Here is a 24354-nt window from a genome sequence, read left to right as displayed (position 1 = left end):
TGCTTTGCAGGTTGTACGTGTTATGATCTACCTTCAGTGTTTTTATAACTATCTTTATATGTATTTCCATGGCTCACATTAATGAGATCCATTAGGGATCTCGAGATGAAAGCATAATTTCCATTTCATAAATCAGGCATTTGCTGTTACAAGATTATAGCTGTATTTTGCAGTATGAACAGCTTGTCTTTTGACTTAGTTTGTTCTTTTATACTATAGGATTCAGTACTGGACTACTTAAAATGCACGTTCATCTTATTGCACTTCAGGATCACTATGCAGTCAAGCTGTCAGAGAATTTTGTATCTGTCAGGCCCTAGCCCTACATATCACCATTAGCTTACCTGAACAAGCACCATTTCTGAATCCTCCAAAACCTGAAATAAAGCATTCATTCCATGTTTTGTGGATCCCTAATGAGCTGAGAAAATGCATTTAAGGGAAATGGTGGGGCAACAGCTTCTGAACTCTTAACAAATGGTGAAAACATTCCCAGACAAGATATCTCAGAGAAAATATGATCATGAGTATGGCATTTAAGGCTAGACAAAAGTTTGACAAGTAAGAATCGTTCTCCCTTATTTCAATGTATGGAACAAACTGACAAACAAAACTGAACACGCTTTTCAGATATCTTTGAGTCTGACTGGGCAGTTCGCTCAGATTCACTTCCCTTGAAGCAACCATAGAATTAGTGCTGTCTGAACCATTGTTTTCTTGCATGTGTCCATATTGTGGCTGGCACTTTGATTACAGGTACAGCTTTTACATTACCACTCCAGAATGCATCTTTCCAGTCTTAATTGTCTTTTGTGACTCCTTTTGCTCTCCTGACCTTGAATTTATTACTGGAACTTGCAACATTTTCATATACTCCTTCCTCCCTTGCTCCCTTTCTTGCTGTGCAGTCTTTATCCATGAATACCAGCTATGTTAGTCTTCTTAAATTTTCCTTATACTTATCTTGGAGTTTTCCTTCTGCCTATACCATCCTCAAAAAACATGTGGCATGCATTTCCACTTCCTCGTAGAGTCACTGCAGTTTTAAGCTTGCTTTCCCCTACTGTCTTCTCAGATTCTTAAATACACACCAAAGGAAGCCAGCCTAGCCTCTGTGCACTTACATTTATTCTTTGTCCTTTCATATTCCCAGACATCTTTTATTTTAACCTTATCTTGCAGAAAAATTTTTTTTTTGGATATTTTTCACCATGACAATATCACACTACATTTACAACTTGATTTTACATTCCTTTACCAGAATGTCCATATTTCTTCCAGATTTCTCACACCTTGTACTGTTTTCAGTGCCAAATTACTTCAATCACATATTTTCCTCTCACCATCCATTTCATCTCTCTGTACAGGTTGCACTACCATTCAGAGACCTTATACGTACATTTATACATATAAACAGTAGTACATTGCAATGTTTTCCTTTTTTGCAGTTTAACATTTGAGTTTGAGCCTCTGTTTAATTATTTCTTGTCTTACTTATATTTTATAGCATGCTTGTGGCTATTATTTAGTTGTGCTTACATCTACAGTATGGGCAGTAATGGCTTGTATAGCTTAGAATTCTGGTCCAGTGTATCTTTCTGTGTATCGTAGTTTATGTCTGCTATAGTGCACTTTGTTTTATTTCTGTTTCTACCTATCCCAAGCGACACCTCCATTTTAAATATTGGTATTTGGTATAATGGTATTTAGTGTTTAATGCAGCCCGTTGCTTTCCGCAGAGCTTGCTCTCATTTTTTTTTGTTTTTATTTTATGCTTACTTATAAAGTTATTTTTCAGCTGTTCTTTAATGTTAAAGTGCAGAATTTTTTATTTACTGAAGAAGTAACTGGACTTATTAGACCAAAAACAAACACTGACTGCAATACATTTTTATCTCTCCCATATTATTTACAACAATTATCAAAAACAAGTGTACCCAGCTATCCAGCTGCACATAGACTCATTTCCTAAGTAAACTGATAAGAAATTATTAAATTAAAATCACTCAATCATATGGCATAATTAGGTTATATTATGTGAGAAAATTACAATTGATAAACCTATATTTATTCTATAAAACTGAGACATATCCACATCAGCTTAAGCTTTCTGTTAAAGTAATTTAATGCTTAAGGACCAATATTTATAAAATGAACTTGAGATTGTAAGAAGGTAAAACTAGAATGTAAATCAACTAAAGAATTTTCAGAGTTAAATATTATGGTCACTAAGTATAAGTCAAGCTAGCAACCTAAAAAAAAATTCCGATTTGTCAGCTGCTGCAGGTGAAATGGATGATTTTTGTCTCTGCAGAAATTCTTCAATGCTTTCATCTCTGGGTGAGTCAGGCCTCATCAGGCCAAGAGTTTATGATAACACTTTCCCTATATTATCTCACTGGACTAATGTCCTTTGAAAGTTGGATGATAGATTTCAACCAAAAGAAACTAGCATCCTGTCACAGCAGTGCCAGAAAAGCTAAACATATAAAGTTTGGCATTGTCTTCCTCCAACGCATCTACCAAACCTCCATTTCTCACCTCCTCCAGGCAGCTCAGGAGCGAGCACCATTATATCGACTCCACCCAGAGACCATACCGGTCCGCAGACTGACAATGGTGACGGGCTACAGCAGAGACTACAACAGCAAAGAACCGCACAGCCGGCAACTAAAGGTAATTGGCCTTGTAATTTGCAGTGTTGTTTTAACTTTTAGAAACCGCAGTACTCAGTATTAAAGACCTAACTTCAGATGCAGCTGGTGAAGTGATAAGATTAATTACATACCTGCAGTCTCATACCAGCGCAGGAATAAGCAGAAAATACATGAAAGCTGACAGCTTATCTCTTCCTCATTGTTGCTTGTACCTAATGATAAGTAATGTTATATAACATAACAAGAAGCAGTGTTTGTAACGAAAATAACATCAGTTCAGCAGCTCAGGCAGAAATCCTTATGAAATAACGTATATCTTTATACATTATAATCATAATCATTATGTTGACAGACATATATATTTTAGACATTAAGCATTCTTCTTGATTAAAACATACAAAGAATTTAGTTCATTTTGTTATATGCATTTCTGTTATCTTTGTTATAGATGTTGTATCTTATTGACACTGTATTTTTGTTGTGCTAAAAATGAGTAACAACTACACATAAGTGTGTGAGCATAAAAGAGTTTTCAAGTAATTGCTATTAATGCAGTAAGAATATATATATATATATATATATATATATATATATATATATATATATATATATATATATATATATATATATATATATAGAGTTCCCCTTCACAAGATCGAATGGATGGGAGCTCGAAATTCATAATCTCGAGACCATTATCTCGAACTTCCATTCACTCGAAATTATGACTGGGAGCCTTAGATTTAAAGAAATAAAAAGTTAACTTACCATATTGCGGGGGACCAGGTCCCCTGTACCCTAGCAGTTTAAATGAGAATGTTCCATGACCGCACTATAGTGGAGGAATGGAAAGTCTTCCGTTTCACGCTTATGTGTATAGCGCGGAATGGGAGATTTCCCTTTCCTTCACTATAGTGCAATCTCAGAGTAGGTATATTTAAGTAGGGGGGGTGTGGGGGGTGCAGGGGGCAAAGCCCCCCTGTGAAAACATTTGAAAGGTGTTAATTTTTTTTTGTCCCTTTCATATGTTCGAGTTTCTCTAAATTTGAGATTCTGGTTTCGAGTTTATGACTCTCGAGTTTAGAGAAATTAGATCATATGAAGAGGAACCATATATATATATATATATATATATATATATATATATATATATATATATATATATATATACACACACATTGCACAAGAGTTATTTAAAAGTGTGAAGGAAAGTGGTTACATTTCTCTTCAGATGGTTTTAGATATATTAAAGCAATTGGTTTTAGAGATGTTAAAGAATATCTATTTCTCATCCAGTCCATTTGCCACAGTCTAATAAAATAAAATAAAGTAAAAAAAGTCTGTGCTTTGAATCTGTTGTTACCTGGTGCCATCATCTGTGGACGTTAGTAACATAATCAGAATGTGGTGTCACTGGTAACCAGATGAATGTGAACAAGGGATGGAGCAATTAATCAGTGTAGAGATAGTGCATAAAATAGTAAGTAAGATGAAATGGATGAAGAAGGTCCAGGATCCTATGGAGTGACTAGTGTGGATATCATAAAGACAGAGGGGCAAAACATCAAGCAGTTACTAAATATGTTTAGTAGCAGTTAAAGAAACTGTGAAATACATGAGTCACAGCATTGCCAGAACCCTGGCCACAGTGATACCCATTATAAAAAAAATGTAAAACAATCTATATGCTAAGTAAAGTAGGCAGACTAATGGAACATTGAATAATTAAGCTAATAATGGATGACCTGGAAGAAAATATATAATTGAGATCTTTTAGTGTGTCTGTAGAAGAGCAAGGTTATGTATTACTACCACATACTGCTTTCTGCCTTCAATATCCAAAGCTGGAAATTCACACTCATGCAATTTATTTATATTTCTCCAAGGCTTTCAGTGATGTATATCAGGCTGTGATTAAAAAAAAAAGATATCATGCAGTGCCTTTTACTGTACCAGCATAAGTTTTGCACTTACTGAAGCTTTTGAGCTGGCCCTTTATCAGGAGTTATTAAGCTACTTATGTTAAATACAGTCCTTAAATATCCACTTGTGCCTAAAAAGGGAATGTGTATGTTTGTGTGTGAGAGAGCGAGAGAGAGTAAGACAGATGAAAACTGTAGAACAAGGTCATGACATGCTATAAAAATCAAAGTTTGGCATGTTACAATAAAGTTATTTTTCATTTAGCAGATACCATAACACTCAGAGAAACTGTTCTGACATTTAATCAGACAATAAATCTCCAAAGAAAAGATGTGCATGGAGATGAATTAAATACAGGAAGGAATACAATAAGTCACACAATGTGTACATTGTTAGTCTGTCTAAACAAACAATCTGTATGAGATAGAGGTTCGGGTTAACAGAAAATGTGTCCAGTTATCAATGATAGGAAAGGCAGAGACTACCGAAAGAATAAGCTAAAGCATTGGAACATATGACTATTGCATGCAGTTAATACTCTACACAGGCAGTGGTTTAGCTAACTGAGGGAAAAATAGAAAAAAAGAAGGGACAGAGAGAAAGAAAGAAAAGAAAACGGTGTTGTTATGTCACCCCAGGGTTCTGAATAACAGCAGAAGTGGATAAAGTTGTGTTATACTGTTAAAACTATCTGAGCATTAAGGCATTACTGACTATTTAGTATATGTTTACTGCTGTTCTGACTAGAATGCTGCTTTGCATGAAAGTAACTATTGTCTTGTTATGAATAAAATGCATTTGCTAAATCACAGATCCCAGTAATATTACCAATTATTGTTAGTATTCTGCAAGTCAGCAGTTTGAAGTAAGAATACATTAATGATAAATCATGCATTACCAGAAAGTAAATGTTTGTGATCTAGACAACATATACAAATACAGAAGTACCACTAAGGCACATCAATTAAAATAAAAACCTTATACAAATATCTAGGCCTGATCATAGTATAATAAATACCATCATTACGTGTACTCAAAAACTGATAGTATTAAAATAACTTCATATATTACCCAATAGGGCAGGCTTAATACTCAGGGCTGAATTCAAGCCTGGTTCTATGTGTGCCCTAAGGTTAAGTATCCACTTCAACTCACTCAACTCAAGGGTACCCACCATATCCCCTTCTCTTCTGTTATGATGCAGCTGCTGCAAAACCCTAAATTTAAAAACATGTGATGGAAACTGTTGGCAGTGTCTGGTCAACACATTGGTAGTATTTCCTTTCCTGATGTCATACACGTGATTGTAAATACGGTCCTTGAACCGGCGCGTGGTCATGCCCACATAGTAGGCCCCACAGGGTTCACATAAAGCTAAATAAATGACATTGGCCGTATCACATGTCGCAAAGAATTTTGGTTCCCACACTAAGTCTATATCTGTAAGTTCAAGTCTCTGAACACCGGAAATATATTTGCACACACAACATTTCCTGCATGGAAAGGTACCTTGTCTATAGTTAACCCTGATGTCAATTGGTTTGATCTCCACCTTCTCCTTGCATAGTAGTCTCTTCAAATTCAGACAATTATTATATCTAAAACTTGGCCTATCGCCTACTATTTCAGACAAACCCTTGTCCATATTTAACAACTTCCAATTGCTTCTAATGATGTTCTCTATATGCCCTATATCACTGGTATACCTAATGTCATACTGTATTTTCTTTTTATCACTTCTTGGCGTACCAATGTAACGCCATTGTTTTCGTGCTGACCTGATTGTAACAGGAACATTGTTTCTTTGATTGGACACCAACTGAACTGGATATCCCCTATCAATAAGGCAACTTTCCTGGAAATTCATTTGATGGTTCATGTCCTCTGGGTTACTGCATAACCTAGCTATCCTGCTCATTTGATTTTTGATCACATTAGGAAAAATATGCCTAGGATGCATACTCTCAAAGTGGAGGATGCCATTTCTCCAGCAGGATTTCCTAAAGAGTGACGTTGTAATGACACACTCGTCATCCTTATTGATGGTAATATCAAGGAAATCAACTCTGCTGGTAGAACATTCATATGTAAACTCCAAGAAAGTGGTTGTTGAACCCATGAAATCAACAAAATTATCTAATGATTCGACATCTCCATTCCAGAAAAGAAGGATGTCATCTACAAAACGTCTGTATAGAATGACGTTGTTTTTTATATCTTTCGTCATTGAAGATGAACATCTTTTCCCATTGATATACTGCCAGGTTAGCATAGGCGTTAGCACATGGGGTGCCCATGGCAACCCCCCATGTCTGCCTATATATTCTATCCTGGAAAAGAAAAACATTATTGTTCAGTATGGTGTCCAAAAGGGTACACACCATCATCTGATCATCATTTGCCATACTACTGAGCTCAAACAGGCTACTCCTGACCGCATCCATTCCAAACTCATTAGGTATACTAGTGAATAAGCTTTTTATGTCCAAAGTGACCATCAGTGTATCATGTTTCAGATCTTTAAGCAACGAGGCATCCTTCAAATCCGTCAATAAATTGTAAGAATTTTTCAAAATTGTAGGTATACTGCCAACTAGAGGGCCTAATTTCGATTGTACAAAAAGGGAAGCATTCTCCGTGACCCAAAGCTTCCCAGACACTATGGGGCGCAAAGGTGGTGGATATATCCCCTTGTGTATCTTGGGAAGCCCCTTAATAAGGGGAATAAGTGGGGTCTCAATGACTAAAAAATCATATAAGCATTTGTCCACACACCTAGTCATCAACAAGTCATAAAGTGTATCGTGCACATTCCTAATAATAAACTCTACTTCATTTTTGCTTATTTGAGAATAAGCTACATCTTCATTTAGCATTTCATTCATCAAATCATTATACATAACCGTATCCATAGCGACAATACCCCCCCCCCTTTATCTGCAGGTTTGAATATCAAACTGTTGTCATGACACAAGGAATCAAGGCTTATTTTCTGTAATGTATTCAAGTTAGTGAAAAGATGCTTATACTTCCTATCCTTATAATAACGATAAAAATCATATTCACAGGCACATTGAAAACATTCAACTAAACCTGATACAGGTGGTACATAGGTACTCTTTCTTTTAAGTACAACAGAATTAAAAGCAATGTCATTAGCACCAGAGTCCTTGTACAATAGTTTTAACATTACCTTCCTTGTAAATTTGCGAAGCATAATGAGGGTATCAGATAGTTCACTTCTTCTAGCGGGAATAAACGAAAGTCCCTTGTTCAAGATGGAACATTCAGTTTCAGTAAACTCCTTGGAAGCTAAATTGAAAAATAAAACGTTCAGTTCTTTTTTCTCCTGGGTTCCCGAGCTTCTCCCGATAACTTCCGTTTGCCTCTCCCTCTGCTTGTTGAACGTGTCGCCGTTCGATTCTTGTAGGGTAGAGGGAAGTTTAAAGAAGCCGCTTCTTGCGATGTGATGTTCAAATCATGAGCGTTCGTTTTCGGTCTAGCTCCCGCTGTTTCAGATGTTTTTAGGCACTGTTGATTACAAGGGAGTGAAGAGCCAGATAGTGTGATGTCAACTCCTGCATTCAAATTTGTGGAAGTAAGACTGCCAGAAGAACTACTCTGCAAATTAGGTATACTGGTAATATTGGGGGTGCTGGGTGGTACATTATCAGCCTGGTCATTAGCCTCATTTAATGCAGCCGTTTCATTAAACCTCGGCCACACAAAAATGCGGCCTGTTTGAAAATCATTACAGTCACGCTTAAGTTTTTTGAGCTTGATTTGTTCAAGCTTGTTGCTATATGACGTGAGCTGTCTCAACATATTATTCAGCCTAGAAACACAGAGATCACTTTTGAATGACTGGGTGATATTCTTGTGCTCATCTTCCACTTTCGTAATGAGCTCACCCTCAATAGGTAAAAAATAGTCAATGAGTAACTGAATGTACTTATTACTTAAGTCTATATTTAGTTGTTGCCACCTCCGCAGGAGCTCAGGGAGGGCATCCCCATAACTCGGCATGCATAAAACACGCATACCTCGCAGAATGACCTTGAAGTGCAAGCACGCCTCCAGGTGCTTCCTTTGCCATATGAGCCGGTATAGTTTGTAGAGGTCATTCTCTAATGCTCTAAGCGCTCCATAAAAATCTTGTAAATTCTCAGTACTAGATATAGCAGTATATGATGTGTTACCTCTGACATCAAAATTCAAAAGAGGGTTATCTTGTTGGTGGAATAGCCCATTCCAGTCCTCGGTACAGCCCGTACCTGCCGGATTATAATCGAGCTCAATATTAGGTACATCCATCGCGTGTTGGTCAACCAGGTAAAAGATAAAAATCAGTAGTATCAGCAACAGACCAAGTACGACCATCCAAAGGTCCCAAGCAAAGGAAAAAAGCTGGCAAAATAACTGTAGACTTGCAAGGAACCACCACGAAACACAATAAACAGTTGAGCAATTTATTGAGAGAGAGAACAAGCGCTTTCACGCACTAACCTAGTGCGCTTCCTCAGGTTACAATGCATAAGGTAGATCCTAGTCTTTATATACATACATATCCACCCTAATTAATCAATTAAGTCAAACAATTAACTTGATATTTTTCATCAGCATTTAAAGAGACGGCCAGATTTCTGAACCATCTACATTATCTCAACAAACGCTTGTAGAAACGTACATTTATTGCACATAACATGCATTATATTATAAAACGCAAATACTGCTAGCTCTATATATTTATAATGAATATGTAAAAAATGCATAAAACAATAATAAAATAGCAACCTAGCTATATATGGACCCCTAAAACAATCTATATGCTAAGTAAAGTAGGCAGACTAATGGAACACTGAATAATTAAGCTAATAATGGATGACCTGGAAGAAAATATATAATTGAGATCTTTTAGTGTGTCTGTAGAAGAGCAAGGTTATGTATTACTACCACACACTGCTTTCTGCCTTCAATATCCAAAGCTGGAAATTCACGCTCATGCAATTTATTTATATTTCTCCGAGGCTTTCAGTGATGTATATCAGGCTGTGATTAAAAAAAAAAGATATCATGCAGTGCCTTTTACTGGACCAGCATAAGTTTTGCACTTACTGAAGCTTTTGAGCTGGCCCTTTATCAGGAGTTATTAAGCTACTTATGTTAAATACAGTCCTTAAATATCCACTTGTGCCTAAAAAGGGAATGTGTATGTTTGTGTGTGAGAGAGCGAGAGAGAGTAAGACAGATGAAAACTGTAGAACAAGGTCATGACATGCTATAAAAATCAAAGTTTGGCATGTTACATTAAAGTTATTTTTCATTTAGCAGATACCATAACACTCAGAGAAACTGTTCTGACATTTAATCAGACAATAAATCTCAAAAGAAAAGATGTGCATGGAGATGAATTAAATACAGGAAGGAATACAATAAGTCACACAATGTGTACGTTGTTAGTCTGTCTAAACAAAAAATCTGTATGAGATAGAGGTTCGGGTTAACAGAAAATGTGTCCAGTTATCAATGATAGGAAAGGCAGAGACTACCGAAAGAATAAGCTAAAGCATTGGAACGTATGACTATTGCATGCAGTTAATACTCTACACAGGCAGTGGTTTAGCTAACTGAGGGAAAAATAGAAAAAAAGAAGGGACAGAGAGAAAGAAAGAAAAGAAAACGGTGTTGTTATGTCACCCCAGGGTTCTGAATAACAGCAGAAGTGGATAAAGTTGTGTTATACTGTTAAAACTATCTGAGCATTAAGGCATTACTGACTATTTAGTATATGTTTACTGCTGTTCTGACTAGAATGCTGCTTTGCATGAAAGTAACTATTGTCTTGTTATGAATAAAATGCATTTGCTAAATCACAGATCCCAGTAATATTACCAATTATTGTTAGTATTCTGCAAGTCAGCAGTTTGAAGTAAGAATACATTCATGATAAATCATGCATTACCAGAAAGTAAATGTTGTTCTTTGGTGTACCTTAAATATGTCCACTGTTGCTGAAAATGAAAAGTTAGGTTTTATAGTGTCTGATAAAACCAGTATCCAGGTTCATACCACTAATTGTCAGACTCAGCGACTGAATTAACTAAATATCCACTGTTCTTTCCAAAGATGTGTCGAAAGTTTGTTTAACAACCATGACTGTCATATCTTTATACAGACAGATTAGGTCATAAATGGCCATTTATACTGTCAGAACAATTAGGCTGGAATGATACATCATGCTATGACCAATGTATTTGTCCATGGGTGAGAATAAGATGGCTCAACACTTATTTGCCCCCGTTTTTATATCCTATTGTTCTAAGTTACAATCTGTCCGAAATTAAAACAAAAAATGCACTAAGTTGAATTTTTATGAAAATATAATTTATTGGTACATAAGAAATAAATTATTAACTTAATTTTGTGTTGACATCAATCAGTAATATTTAGCTTGCTGTGCAGCATGAAAGTGAGAAAAACATCATGTTACTTATGTTAGTTTCTGGCAGTTTGGTGAGGCATGGAATGTAATAAGTGGTCAGACGAAATTTAAGAGTCCAGGCTTAAAGTATTTTGTCCTTGATGAGCACTGTTAAATAGTTCTGCATTCTGTGTCCACTGTCTCTTTGGTCAGATCCACAAAACTGATAATACTTCCTGGCACTTGGATGTTGGCTTCATTTGTAGACTAAAGTCCAATTCAGTTGCAGGGAGTCCAGGTTAAATGCCCTTTCTTGGCACAGTCCAAATTCCCTCACTGAGAATGGATTTACTTTTTTGGATTTGCCAGTTCCAGAGTTGATAAGATCCATTATCACAGTCCTTGGTTGATTTTCCAGAGTATAGAAACCTATGTCAATCCTTCAGCAAGGCCATTTCAAATCCATCAAATTACTTACAGTAGTTCTTAGCAGTAGATTACTAACAGGCTTTGCTAAGGAAATTCAGGGATACATAGGCTTCATCCTTAATCAGTGATGTGGATCTGAAACTGGTTCAAGAAAGAAGATGGTACTCAGAAGTGTAGAAATGGGTAAGGTGGCATTATCTAAAAAGAAGTGTACCTCAAGGTGAAGCACCGGGGCCTAGAGTTTGCAAGCTACACTCCGGATATCTTTGAGGGGAAAAAAGCATAAATCATGCAGAATATGCTGATGACATTAATCTGACAAAAATGATATCATCATATTACAAGTGTGATGGTTTGTATGCAGTCCTAAATGACACAAGTTAATAGAATATCTTAACGTACAGAGTAGGCAGTCAAACAGCATATTTAGAAAAAATAAATAAATAGAATAATGAATATGTTACAGTTTTGATTATCAGATGTGTATATACTGTTTCTATTGCTTATTTATCTATATTTGAGCTATTTATAGCATTACAATCCTTTGTATTCACTCTTTTTTTTTCAAATACATGTTTTTGCCTGGATTTTGTGTTTGTCCATTGAGCCTGGAATGTGGCTGAAAGGGACCTTGGACCAGCCCACCTACTCTGTTAACAAAGTTAAACTAAGTAAATGACAGTACTTTCTTTGCTCAGTTGTCTTTTCATCTTTGTCTTCCATTATCACCTTTGTCCATTTCTGGTAAATAACACATACAGAGTCAACTCTTGTGTTTTATAGTTCATTGTTGTCCTTTGAATTGCTCTACACACTCACCTTCTTTCATTTCAAGAAGAGCATCCTTCTCAGGTAAGTCAGAATGATTATGTCACCCCCTATCAGATCAGGCGAATGGCCATACTCTCGTGGGATAATAGAAAACAACAGTAGATATTTTCAGACATCACCTTCACAGTCATCAACTTTGTACAATAGTATTTTTACACCTGTAATAGACTTTTCCAGAAAACCATCGATTGGCAAAAAATGCAAACTGGGTCAAACTAGTAGTGGTGTGAACAGAAACACAGCCCTTTATAAATCTTTTAATAATGGCACTAACAAATTGCAGGCCATTGTCAGCAAATCTTTCATAGGCATGTCATGTCTAAAGAAAATCGACTTTGTGCATAAGATCACATTTCCTGTTGTTGTTGCATTGTTGTACTTCTGTGGGGTGCAGCATTCAGTCACAGTATGATAATCTTAATTATTACTAATAGAAAGGGCAGCACACTCCTTCTTGTAAGATATTTGGTTTACCAGATTCGGCATTATTGATTATTTACTGATCTGTCACTCTTAACTGTCCAAAATTTTGCAGAACATTCCTGAATTTGCCTCATACTTTGGCCCTGACCACCATAAAACATTCTGATTTCCTGGTAGATCATTGAGGATTAGAATCAGTCAATAACATGATTCCGTGGTAGATCACTGAGGATTACCATCGGTCAATAACATGATTCCCTGGTAGATCACTGAGGATTGCCATCAGTCAATAACATGATTCCCTGGTAGATCACTGTGGATTACCATCAGTCAATAACATCAGACATCAGAGTTTCATACTTCTTATTGTTCAGAAAATTCATGTTGGTGCAAAATCTGTTAACTCTTTAAGTGAATTTTGAGTAATATTTCAAAATTGTCTCCTGATTTTTGGCCTTTGCCCTCTCATTATTTGTGGGCTTGTTCAGAATTGTTGAGTAAGGTAGGATGCCTGCTTGCCTGCTACAATTTTCCGCACTAGTCCTCACCTTGTATTAGCTAAGGATGTTAAAAACAAACTTGTTTTCTTATTCATTTGTATTTCAATTCAAGTCCCCCCACTTAATATGAAGACAGAATATGCCAAGTCAAACCTGATGACTGTTTTAAATTTTAACAAGGGTCTGTATGTGTGTGTATGCAGGGTTAAACATACACACACACACCACACACATAGCTTGTGATCATTGACATGCAATCCTCAAATTGTTAAATTGTGCACAAATGCATACATTGCAGGTATTCCAGGTGAAATCAGGGCATTCTGTGAAATGTGATCAGTGGCAGATGAGAGGTATGTGCCCTCCTGTGCTGATCTCAGTGAAAGTAAGTAAAAAAAAGAAAGAATATTATGTTTTTTAATTAGAAACATCTTTATTAAATTATCACTTATGACATAGGCAATCATAAAACAAACCATATTGACATATTTTTAGTTGCAAACAGTATACATCACTTATAATCTATCCAGTCATCGTCAGTCAAACATTTCATAGATTATTCAAATCCTGCCTTTTTTAAACCTTATTCCTCCTCCAAAACATTATTCTGCCTATATTGTTCCCACAATTTCCATTTTTCTGTGTGATTTGCTGCAACACTTTTTCTAAAGATCCCATTTCCAGTGGTTTTATCTATGTTGTTGTGTTCACTTCTAGTACATTTGGTGTAGTCTTGGATTTCCATTTTCTAGTACTTGCTTTTTTTAGTCTTGAATTTCCATTTAGGTTCATAGGTAGGTACTAGGCTATCGGCCCAAGGGCCTATGTAAGCCTAGCCAACAAGGTTCTCTGGCTTACGCCACCCAAGAAAGTTATTTTCCTGTGCCACTGTTGAGCAGAGACACAGAAGTGATCCCCAGGGTGTATTTCCTATTTCCCATCCACTCATCAAGATTTTTCTTGAAGGGTGCTAATGAAGAACTTTGCTTGACATAGATAGGTAGCCTGTTACAGACTATGGGAAGTCTCTGGGATAGGAATCTATCCCTCCAGCATGTCCTGTTTATTGTGGTGATAAGGTTTAGGTCCCTAGAGCATGTAGCTCGGAGGGATTGGGATTTCTTTAGGTGTAGCATGTCCAACAGCTCTGGGTTTGACACAGCTTTATATGTTAGGCAGAGATCACCTCGGAGTAGGCGATATGCTACGGAGTAAAGCTGGAGTTTTTTGAGATGGTCAGTGTAGGGCATTTGTTTGAGTCCAGTAATCCTCTTTGTGAGGTACTTCTGTGGCCTTTCCAGCTGCTGCAGATGTCTTGTGAGGTACATTCCAAAAGGGGTGTTGTACTCTATAATGGGTCTAATGTGTGTCGAGTAGAGAGGAATGATGACCTCTTTTTTCCTGGATGAGAACCCTTTTATGATGAGTTGTGCCACTTAGAAGGGCTTCCTGACTACTGTGGCGATGTGACTATCAAAGGAGAGACTACTGTCCACCTGGGTCCCAAGGTCTCTTATCACACATTCGTTGTTAAGTAGATTGCTGCCTATGTGGTAGTTCATGGGTACAGAGTTTTTACCAAAGGGGATGACACTGCACTTTTTGACATTGAGCTTGAGGCCATGGCTCTGACACCAGGCATCTGTCTCAGAGAGGACCTTCTGTAGGATGTTCACATCATTTGGGGACTTGACTATGCCTCCTAATTTGCAGTCATCTGCAAACTTCATTAGCCAGAGGCCTTCTGTGTTAGCCTGTACTTCAGAGAAGTAGATACCAAACAGGAGCGGTCCTAGGACGGAACCCTGTGGTACTCCACTTGTCACTGGTTTGAGGTCAGATTTGGAGTCTGCAACTTTTACAGTGTGGGTTCTGTCAGTGAGCCAGTTGGCAACCCATCTTGTGACGTAGGGATTTATGCCTAGTTTATTGAGTTTAGCTATAATTCCAGAATGGAGGATGGTGTCTAAAGCCTTGGCGAGGTCAGGATAGGCTGTGTGAACCACCTTACCCTCATCTACGGCTTTGGTGACTGCCTCAAAGAAGTCAATCTGGTTCAGGAGGCATGATCTGCCTTTCACAAACCTGAACTGGGTGGGATCCAGAGTTTGGAAGTTACCAATGTCTTTGTTTATGAGTTCCATGATGATATGTTCCATGGCCTTGCAGACCAGGCTCATCAGGCTAATAGGTCTATAGTTCCTGGGATCAGTGGTGGCTCCCCCTTTGTGGTGTGGGATAACTGTTGCTGTGCACCATTCAGTGGGCACAAAGCCTGTGCCACAATTTTCTAGTACTTGATTTTTTTAGTCTTGGATTTCCATTTTCTAGTACTTGCTTTTTTTGGCAGCCACCATATTTAGACTCAGCAAGGTCTATGCCTAGGCAGTTCCGATTCTGTATCATAGCTCAAAACAGTAATTTCCTTAGTTCTACCAATTTGCTCAACCACTATTTCTGATAGAGTAATCTGCAGGGAATTTTTAAAGTCTGCCAACTTATTGCACTCCCAAAAATTATGTTCCCAATTACCTCTTTTTTCCTGAATACACCTCCAACATTTGCTATCTACCTGAGGAAAGTTTCTTTGGAGTCTACTTGGGGTATAAAAATACCTATGTAAACACTTCCAAACAAAGATCCTAAGAAATTGTCTTATGTTGTGCTGTGACCCGTATTTACTGTTACCATTCTTCAGAGTTCTATCTAGTTTGCTGCCAGAATTTAAAACCAAACGCATACCTTTTGCATTATTAAAAAAAAGTCCACGAAAAGCCATGCATGGCAGTCTGTTTTTATAGGGCTAAAGATTGTCCAGAAAGCACTGTGATTGGTTGCTAAGGGTAATCGAACACAGCTGTGCATGGTAATAGGACATGGGTTTCTTACCCGTGTTTTATTACTAATAGGACATGGGATTGTCACCTGTGTCCTGTTACTAACAGGACATGGGATTGCTATCTGTGTGCTATTACTAGAATCCTGTGGTAGGACTGTAAAGCTGGATGGAGATCCCTCTCCCCCCCAATTACAATTTATGGGAGTACAGGCACAAAAGTACCAAAAAATGGTTTTCTATTTTACTTGGGCACTCACTTAGACACACTGTTTGACAGCTATGGCACATGTCGCAGCATGCCCTAGTGCAGCATAACCCAAGACTATATGATAAATATATATGCTCTGATAGTAATTCATTTCATTTCTTAAGTGTTACCTGACTGAGGTTGGCATGTACATTTAGTACATATACTGCTGAGACATGCAGGAATGTACAAATACTACTTACAAATATGACTGTTGCAACTAGTTTATAAGCTTGAATTGTCTTCAGAGGAATAGAAAGGAAGCTCAAGAACAAAACCACCGCACAGTTACAGTAATAATAACAAGACATTTTAGTTAGGTGCCTGGAACACACTTTCCTGTAGCAAGTGGCACCAGACTGGTAGTCCTGTCTTATCTGTAGAAGATTTTTCAAATATATCATAAAAGCTTTCACATCAGGGATTTATATTAATGCACGTGGTAGGTTGTTCCAGTTTGTTAGCATTTACTATATATGGAGAATACCCACATTCAATCATGTTGTTATGCGTATCTTTATTACTAGCAGACAACAATGACTGTAAAGCAGTTCCAGCATTTTATTTCCATTACAAATGAATTTCAATTAGTATACTATCAAAAAGTTATTGTATATTGTTTTTGATATTGGTCACACATTGTGCACAGTTATGTCACACATTTACAGATGGAAAGGTAAGCTTTCATTGCATTGAAGAACAACTTCAGACATCCAGTAACAAGTTAAAGCAACACATACTCAGCATGCAACACATACAGCATTCTTATGTTGCATAACCTCTGCCCCTGCAGGGGCAGGAAAAAAATGCAGTCAGCAGAATGATACCAATATACTGCTTGTTTAACTACCTCACCTTGGTCCATGAAACAGTACTGTAAGACAATGGCAGGAAACCAGATAATGAGGGGTTGACAGTGTAAACTATTTAATAATTAAGGGTTGACCAGGCAGCCGCAAGTATAAGAAAGAAAACGTCCTGCACATTTGCAATGCTTAATGATCTGGTAGATGTATTGTGTTACTTTCCTGATGTTTTAAACCTGAGTTTGGTGTCTTTGTATAAATGATGTAGTTTTAGTTTAAAAGACCTTAAGTCAGACATTTATATTCCCATCTTCACTTAGGCAACCCTTTTGTACAATATACTTCTTTATTGCATGTACCAGTAAACTGAGACTGCAGTATTTCTGGGCTCTTGTGTGATTTGTTTTCATGATTTAATATGTTTGGTCCCATGAGTAATCTGTCTGCCTAGAAAAAAAGTTGTCATGTTATAAACGCAATTATCAATGTCAGATTTAATAATGTGTGTGTGTGTGTGTGTGTGTGTGTTTGTGTGTGTGTGTGTGTGTGTGTGTGTGTGTGTGTGTGTGTGTGTCCCTTAAGAGAAACATAGGCATTCTTTCCTGTTTGATTTGTGCATTTTCTGTATAAAACTAGGCTGAATTATTGCTGACATCATGGCTACCTAAGCAGAATTTGTTAGTGTTGCTTTGTGCTAGCAAGTATTGCACTGTTACAGAGCAAAAATGCAGTGTATTACAGCAGATATTTGATCAGAGACTAAATTCTACACCAGAGAAATGTGTTGCTGCAGTGACCTACAAAACATTTAATGAAATGTAGCCACAGGAAAGCTAAACTGCTCTTTTAGTAAGGCAAAGTAACTGGAAAACATTAAACTGCCCAGTGGTTAAAATGTATACAATTCAGCCTTGGGGTATAAGATGTCCTTATGAACTTGTGGAGGCCACATCTGTCTTTCATTCTTGGAATGACAAATACGTCCTCATAAGAAATTAACAAAAGCAGAATATTGCAGACAATAGAATAGCACATTCTAGTTGAAATACTTAAGGAAAAATAAATCACCAAACCAAATATTTTAAAGCTGCCTTGTTATTGTTTAGCTACATGTTTTGACCAAGGTTAACAAAACAGAATCCACACTAGAGTGTCATATTATCAGCTACTGAAGTCCCATCAGCATTACTATTGTTCAATTTAGTATACATTGTTCAGGCACATTTCTGAAAACTAGAAAGCAAAATGTAACTTGTACAAAACAAGCCAGAAAATATAATAAAGATAACTGATCTTTCTAAAATAGCATAATGAAATAGTCCTCATTTCACCCACTAAGATATGTGAAGATGTACATTTAGGGGTAGTTATATGATTGTGTTCTACTCAACAACTCCAGATTCAAGAAAGACAGCCCGAGGCGAAATTTACTGCACTAAGGCAATTGCTGGTTTCCTCAAGATGTATCAGTTCAGTGTCAGAATAATTAATATAGGGTTACAAAAGCATCTCCTATGATCAGGTTATAGCTATGTATTGGGGTGAAGTCCACCAGAAAAAAGCTACATTTGTTTTATTATATGTATGTATATATATATATATATATATATATATATATATATATATATATATACATGTTGGCTATCTGGCGTTATAACAACAGAAAGTGGCTGATTTCACTGTGATCAGTTGTACAATAATCACATTTAGATGTCATGATGAGGAAGCCAGGAACCAAACAATTTGCTGTAAACAAAATATTTATTATTGAAATGGTTTCTGATTTATTAGGAGGGTGCTGTCAAAATTATCATTTTAGCTTCATAGGTAAGTACTATGGCTAACTGCCCTTTTGAGCCATTTTAAGCCTAATCAATTTTCATTTTGTGCTAAAAATAACCTCTTCCATTTGGTTATAGATTGCCCTTAACCATCCAATCGTCGATAATTATGGAATACCCCTAATGAAAATAACTGGGATCATACCATACATAATTTGAGGGGACCTAAGCATTTAGGAGCTGTATCTGTCCACTAGTAGTACAGGGGCATTCTTTAATTAATTAATAAACATGCTGTGAGAGATTACATTAATCTATTATTCTCTTGTTTTCTTAATAGATCATTCTGCAGCAATGCATTGCCATGCCTTTGTGTACTTTATTTCATACTCCCGGTCAGGCAAGGAAGATAGATGTTATTCTTAAATGGCTAGAAAATTCAATTATTGTGTAGCCAGAATGAGGTGTTGTATAGGTGCGTTATAGTAACACTTTTTTGTCAAATAAATTACATAAAGATTGCCTTGAACAGGATGTGAATATTGAATACATTTCTCATGTATTAATTTGTTGCTGTTCCATTTCTGATTCTGACAGTAAAATAAAACCAGAAATGAAAATCAAGGTGAAAACAAAGCATCTAGTATAAAACTGATCGTATCCAGAGAGGAACACATATTTGTTAAAGCTTATGTTATCTTGGCTTTGTTTTTTTCATGATTAAAAGTCCTTTGCCATTAGAGATAAGTTAAGGGCTACTCTGTCACTGTTCTGGGCTCAGAACATTGTCTGGTACAAGCCAACACATATCTGTTTATTTATTTAGTCATTTTTCCCATAGTGATCCAGTGGAAAAAAAAGACTGGTTTTCAATACTGGTGTGTGTGTGTGTGTGGGGGGGGGGGCTATTTGTGTGATTCCACTTATTTATTTACTCCATCATCCCCAGTGCAAGACAGCAGTAATAATGTGGTAAAGTAGGTCTTCTCCCCATTACTGACTGTTTACATTTGTGTCTCTTCTTGTTTGCACATCTACCACTTTAGTGTTTCCTGCTCTGCAGATAGGGATATGTAACGTACATATAAGTGAAACAGGTGGTTTTAGCTTAAATGTATGTAAATGTGTCTTTTGTGAGTTACTGTTCTGCAGCTATACCGCTGTTACTTATTTCAGGCATGTTAGCAATTAATCCAGATAATGAAAGATAATTCAAAGAAGTGGTCTAGTAAAGCAAAATATCATTGTATGTTTCAGAGAGCATGTCTGATTGGTTAAAGCCTTAAAAATGTGTAAACCACTTTATTGTTACAAAAAAAACCCAGAAGTACAAAAAATTAATACAATAATATTAACTCAGCCCATTACCATATATGGTACAGAGAAAATAGTTATTCAGAAATGCAGTCAAATATTACTTAATCTGCTGTGTTGGTTTTACTCTGGTGAGCATTCTGTGTACAGCAAAACCACCAGCTGATGGCAGATACATTTATGATCTGATGAATAGATTGAGGTCAAGTACTTCTCATTTTAGTATCTCAAACATGATGAAATCTCCTACCAACTAGAAGGAAAATGTATCTACAAAACAGTTGTTTACTACAAGCATGTTTTCAGAAGTGTGGACTGAATATAGTTGGATACTTAGCAGCAAGAAAGAGGAAAATCCTTTATATTTATCATGTGCAATTACACAGATTTTTAAAGTTACACCACTTCTTAATGTTAAAGTGAAGGCCGTGACTCCTATAGCTACCAAATCTATGATCTGTAACAGAATTTAAAAATAAATAATTATGAACCAAAGTGTCAGTAGAGGGTTAGGTTGAGTTATTCCCTGTACTTCACTCACCACATTGTCACGGATGAGTGACTGGATTTGAAATGCAGTCATCCCAGCAGCAAGAAAGAGGAAAATCCTTTATATTCATCATGTGCAGTTACACAGATTTTTAAAGTTACACCACTTCTTAATGTTAAAGTGAAGGCCGCGACTCCTATAGCTACCAAATCTATGATCTGTAACAGAATTTAAAAATAAATAATTATAAACCAAAGTGTCAGTAGAGGGTTAGGTTGAGTTATTCCCTGTGCTTCACTCACCGCATTGTCACAAATGAGTGACTGGATTTGAAATGCAGTCATACTTGCACATAAATATATTAATGAATGAAGCATTTGGATAATTTAATTTATTTAGCAAGCAGTACCACAAATCAGCATTCTTTTCTTTTTTTTTCCATAATAAATTTTTATTGAAATATATTTTCCAAAAACATTACAGCATTATTTTCTCCCTAAGTTAATATCTCACATAAATTAACAAAAAAATCCAAGATACTGTAGACAAATATTAAATTGGTGGCCATACTATGAGTAAAGTTGTCATTCTTCTAAGTAAATACTTTGGCTGATTAATCTATTAAGATACTTGCAATATGCTGAAATATATTATAAACAAATTTGCAAATAAATAAGATTACAAAATTGTCATATGCATAGTCATCAACATAGAAGAATCAAACCACTTGTATGTATGTCTACATGATAGTACACATTCTTAAATGAACAGGCCAGCTTAACTTGTCTGAAAAATAAGTCCTATAAATTACATAATATTTTAACAACAAAAAAATGCATACAAAATATTTTGTGCCAGTATGATAAAACATTAGTCCCGAAAAGTCACTAGAGTTTAAAAGTCAATTTCATCCTGCTCAGTATTCTACTTATATTTTTTAAAAGGAATAAAAATGAAAAACATATATATTTCCATAGAACAATTTGTAGATAAAGCACTATCTTAAAAGCCATGAGAAGAATTATATAAATGATGTTAGTATGAGTTATGTTATAATATTGTGCACTGTATGCCAATTATCTGACACGTAAGTGTGATCATGCTCAACATTTTACTTATTTGATTGTATCACGTCAGAGAGGTAGTCCAATAAAGTCTATGTATGGAAATATATGTCAATTGCAGGGAGACAGTAATCCGACAATAACATTAAATGTGCTTTGAACTTTTCTAGTTTTAAATGTAGTTATGACTTGATTTTGGCAGCAGTAGAGAAGCATGTTCAGTCAATGATTAGCAAAAAATGGAAGAAAATTAAGAAAGACATTGAGGCATATGCAAATAACATGGCTTATTTTCTTCCTCAAAAAAATGGAGTTAAGACAACTTACAATAAAGAGAAGGTCAATGCTCCATCAAACTGTACGGCTGGTTTTCATTCTGATTAAACCCATTTGTTTCTAAGAAAAATAAATTAACTGACAAGATTAGTAATAACACTTTTTAGCTCATGAACCTGAGTTTCTGTTACCAAGAAGGTTGCCACATTTGGTAATGCACCACAATGACACCCATCTGCTGTACAGTCAAGTAACTGAAGGACAGGTAACCAGTTTAAATAATACACCTTCAAGGAGTGTCAGCAGATTGAGGAGGAGTCAAGGAATTAGTCAAGGCAGAGGATGAGGCAGAAAGAGATATTAATGTTTACAAGACATTTTGAGCAAAATTGTTTATCAATATGCAACCTAACAGACAATGCATTTTTCAGTTTGACAAATAAAATTGTGGAATTATGAGTTTTCTTTTGTTTCTACCAAAACGGCAAGTATATTGCATAGTATGAAGCTATCTAAAGATGTTTTACAAAAATCTATCAATATGATCCACCTTTTGATACCAACAATAATGTTTGTAAAAAGGAATTAAGAAGTGAGGTAAATAAGAAATGTGAAACATCCTATTTTAATCTTAGCCAAGAAGAAATGAATGCTATTAATGATTTAAATTCCCAATGTTTGGTTTATGAATGCTTACAAAATGAGTGGTATGATGGTTATGGCTGCAGATCAATACAACAGTAACATGCAGAATTAATTAGATAATGATAATTATAAGATGGTCAGTTTTGTGACGTACAAGCTAGTTATAACAAAATAAATGACAAACATCGGAATATGTTATATGAGAAGGATATTTATTTCGATCTTTATAATTTTATGTATGTAGACAAAACAATCATAGCAGAAATGTTTGGAATTCCTAAATTGCATAAAAATAAGCCAACCGCCCTTCAGACCCACTATAGCGGCACAAAGTTGTATAATGGAGTGTATTTTAGTGTATTTAGACTCCATCTTTCAACCTTTAAGTTAAGAAGTTAAAGTCTTCTGTTTGGGATTCTTGGGACTTTTTAAATAAACTTTATTGACAATTTTTAGCAACTTTGAAACCATATTTACAGTAGATGTATGCTCACAGTATACCAAATTATGAGAGCATACATTTGAGGGCTTTTTTGACACATAATATGAATCTGAATAATGTTAAAATTAATATTTGTTGTACATCAATTGGCATTGTTTTAAACATATTTTTGTATTTATTAGTAAATATTGTGAAGAAAACAAGAATGCTATGTGAGCTTCTGTGGCCCCTTATGTCACCTTAGTTTTATGTTGGTGGGGACAACATATTTTGGAGAATTTGGCATTATTTAAATATGTTACTTTATACAAAAATGTACAGATGACCTTTTATTTATTTGGAAAGTTTCCTTTAATCAGATACAAGATTTTGTTATCCAACTTAAAGAAAACTTTTTGGAAATTTACATTAGAAGATAGTAATGTTGTTAATTTTTAGACGTCACTATTGAATAGATAAATGTAATAAGATCTTTTGTAGTAGTGTGTTTAGACAAGCAACTTTTGTGAATAATTATCTGCACTTTAAAAATGCACATCCAAAATTTATGAAGAGAAGCATTCCAAAGGTGCAGATGATTGAAGTCTCTTGGTTAACGGTTGATGAAAACAAGTTGTTAGCTGAATTATTTTCAGATATTTGTGAAATAAGGATATGATTTACCTCAATTAAAAAGATTGCTGATCTTGTTTATACACTAGAAGAACTAAATTCAATTCAATTTTAAAAGTTGTATCGCCAGTTAATAAAGAGACAGTCAGTCACCAACAGAGTTTGCATTTAAGATATAAAAGTCGATAGTAAGCTTATTAAAGAAATTATTTAAAAAATGGAATATCCTTAAGGACAACCAAAAACTGATTAATATTGCTGATGAAAAACTTTTTCTGTATAATTTATATATGGGATGGGTTTGGCATAATGGTTAAGGTCTTTGTCTCATAGACATAAGATACACAGTTTGAGTCTGACCTTGGGTTATTGGCTAGACGTAAAATGGCCTTTTGGGGCAGTTAACCTAGTACTCACATATGAACTTACAATGAATTATTCATCGAAATCAGTATTAGACAAAGTTAATTTTCAAATTAATAAGCCACTTACTAATACAAGCAGAGAGACTTATACATGGAGAGAGTGCAGCATGTTTTGTTTTATTAATGAAAGCCCAAATTTAACATTAAATTATAACTGCAAATCAAAAGATATAATTTATGACATCACTGTACGCGCAGCTTGAGAAGCTTTTTTGTAGGTATGACTACA

The 24354-nt window shown here is 35.8% G+C and overlaps 1 protein-coding gene across 21 annotated transcripts in view; it reads left to right on the top strand.

Annotated features, from left to right (window-relative positions):
• LOC122806573 (regulating synaptic membrane exocytosis protein 1-like) overlaps nucleotides 1-24354 on the top strand; it is a 3343889-nt gene that overhangs the window by 3131451 nt on the left and 188084 nt on the right. For 13 of the 21 annotated variants that reach the window (XM_044077123.1, XM_044077165.1, XM_044077190.1 and 10 more), the window contains one exon: nucleotides 2551-2676. The exons of the other annotated variants lie outside the window; for them this stretch is intronic. In XM_044077123.1, coding sequence (XP_043933058.1) covers nucleotides 2551-2676 — 126 coding nt within the window. The remainder of the gene's footprint in view (nucleotides 1-2550; nucleotides 2677-24354) is intronic. 21 annotated transcript variants of the gene reach the window in all.

The sequence above is a fragment of the Protopterus annectens genome, chromosome 1.part1, assembly GCF_019279795.1.
Source record: "Protopterus annectens isolate FY-2018-M chromosome 1.part1, PAN1.0, whole genome shotgun sequence".
In the NCBI taxonomy this organism is placed as follows: domain Eukaryota; kingdom Metazoa; phylum Chordata; order Ceratodontiformes; family Protopteridae; genus Protopterus; species Protopterus annectens.
Note: the sequence above shows the minus strand (reverse complement) of the source record. Positions and strands in the feature narration are given on the sequence as shown.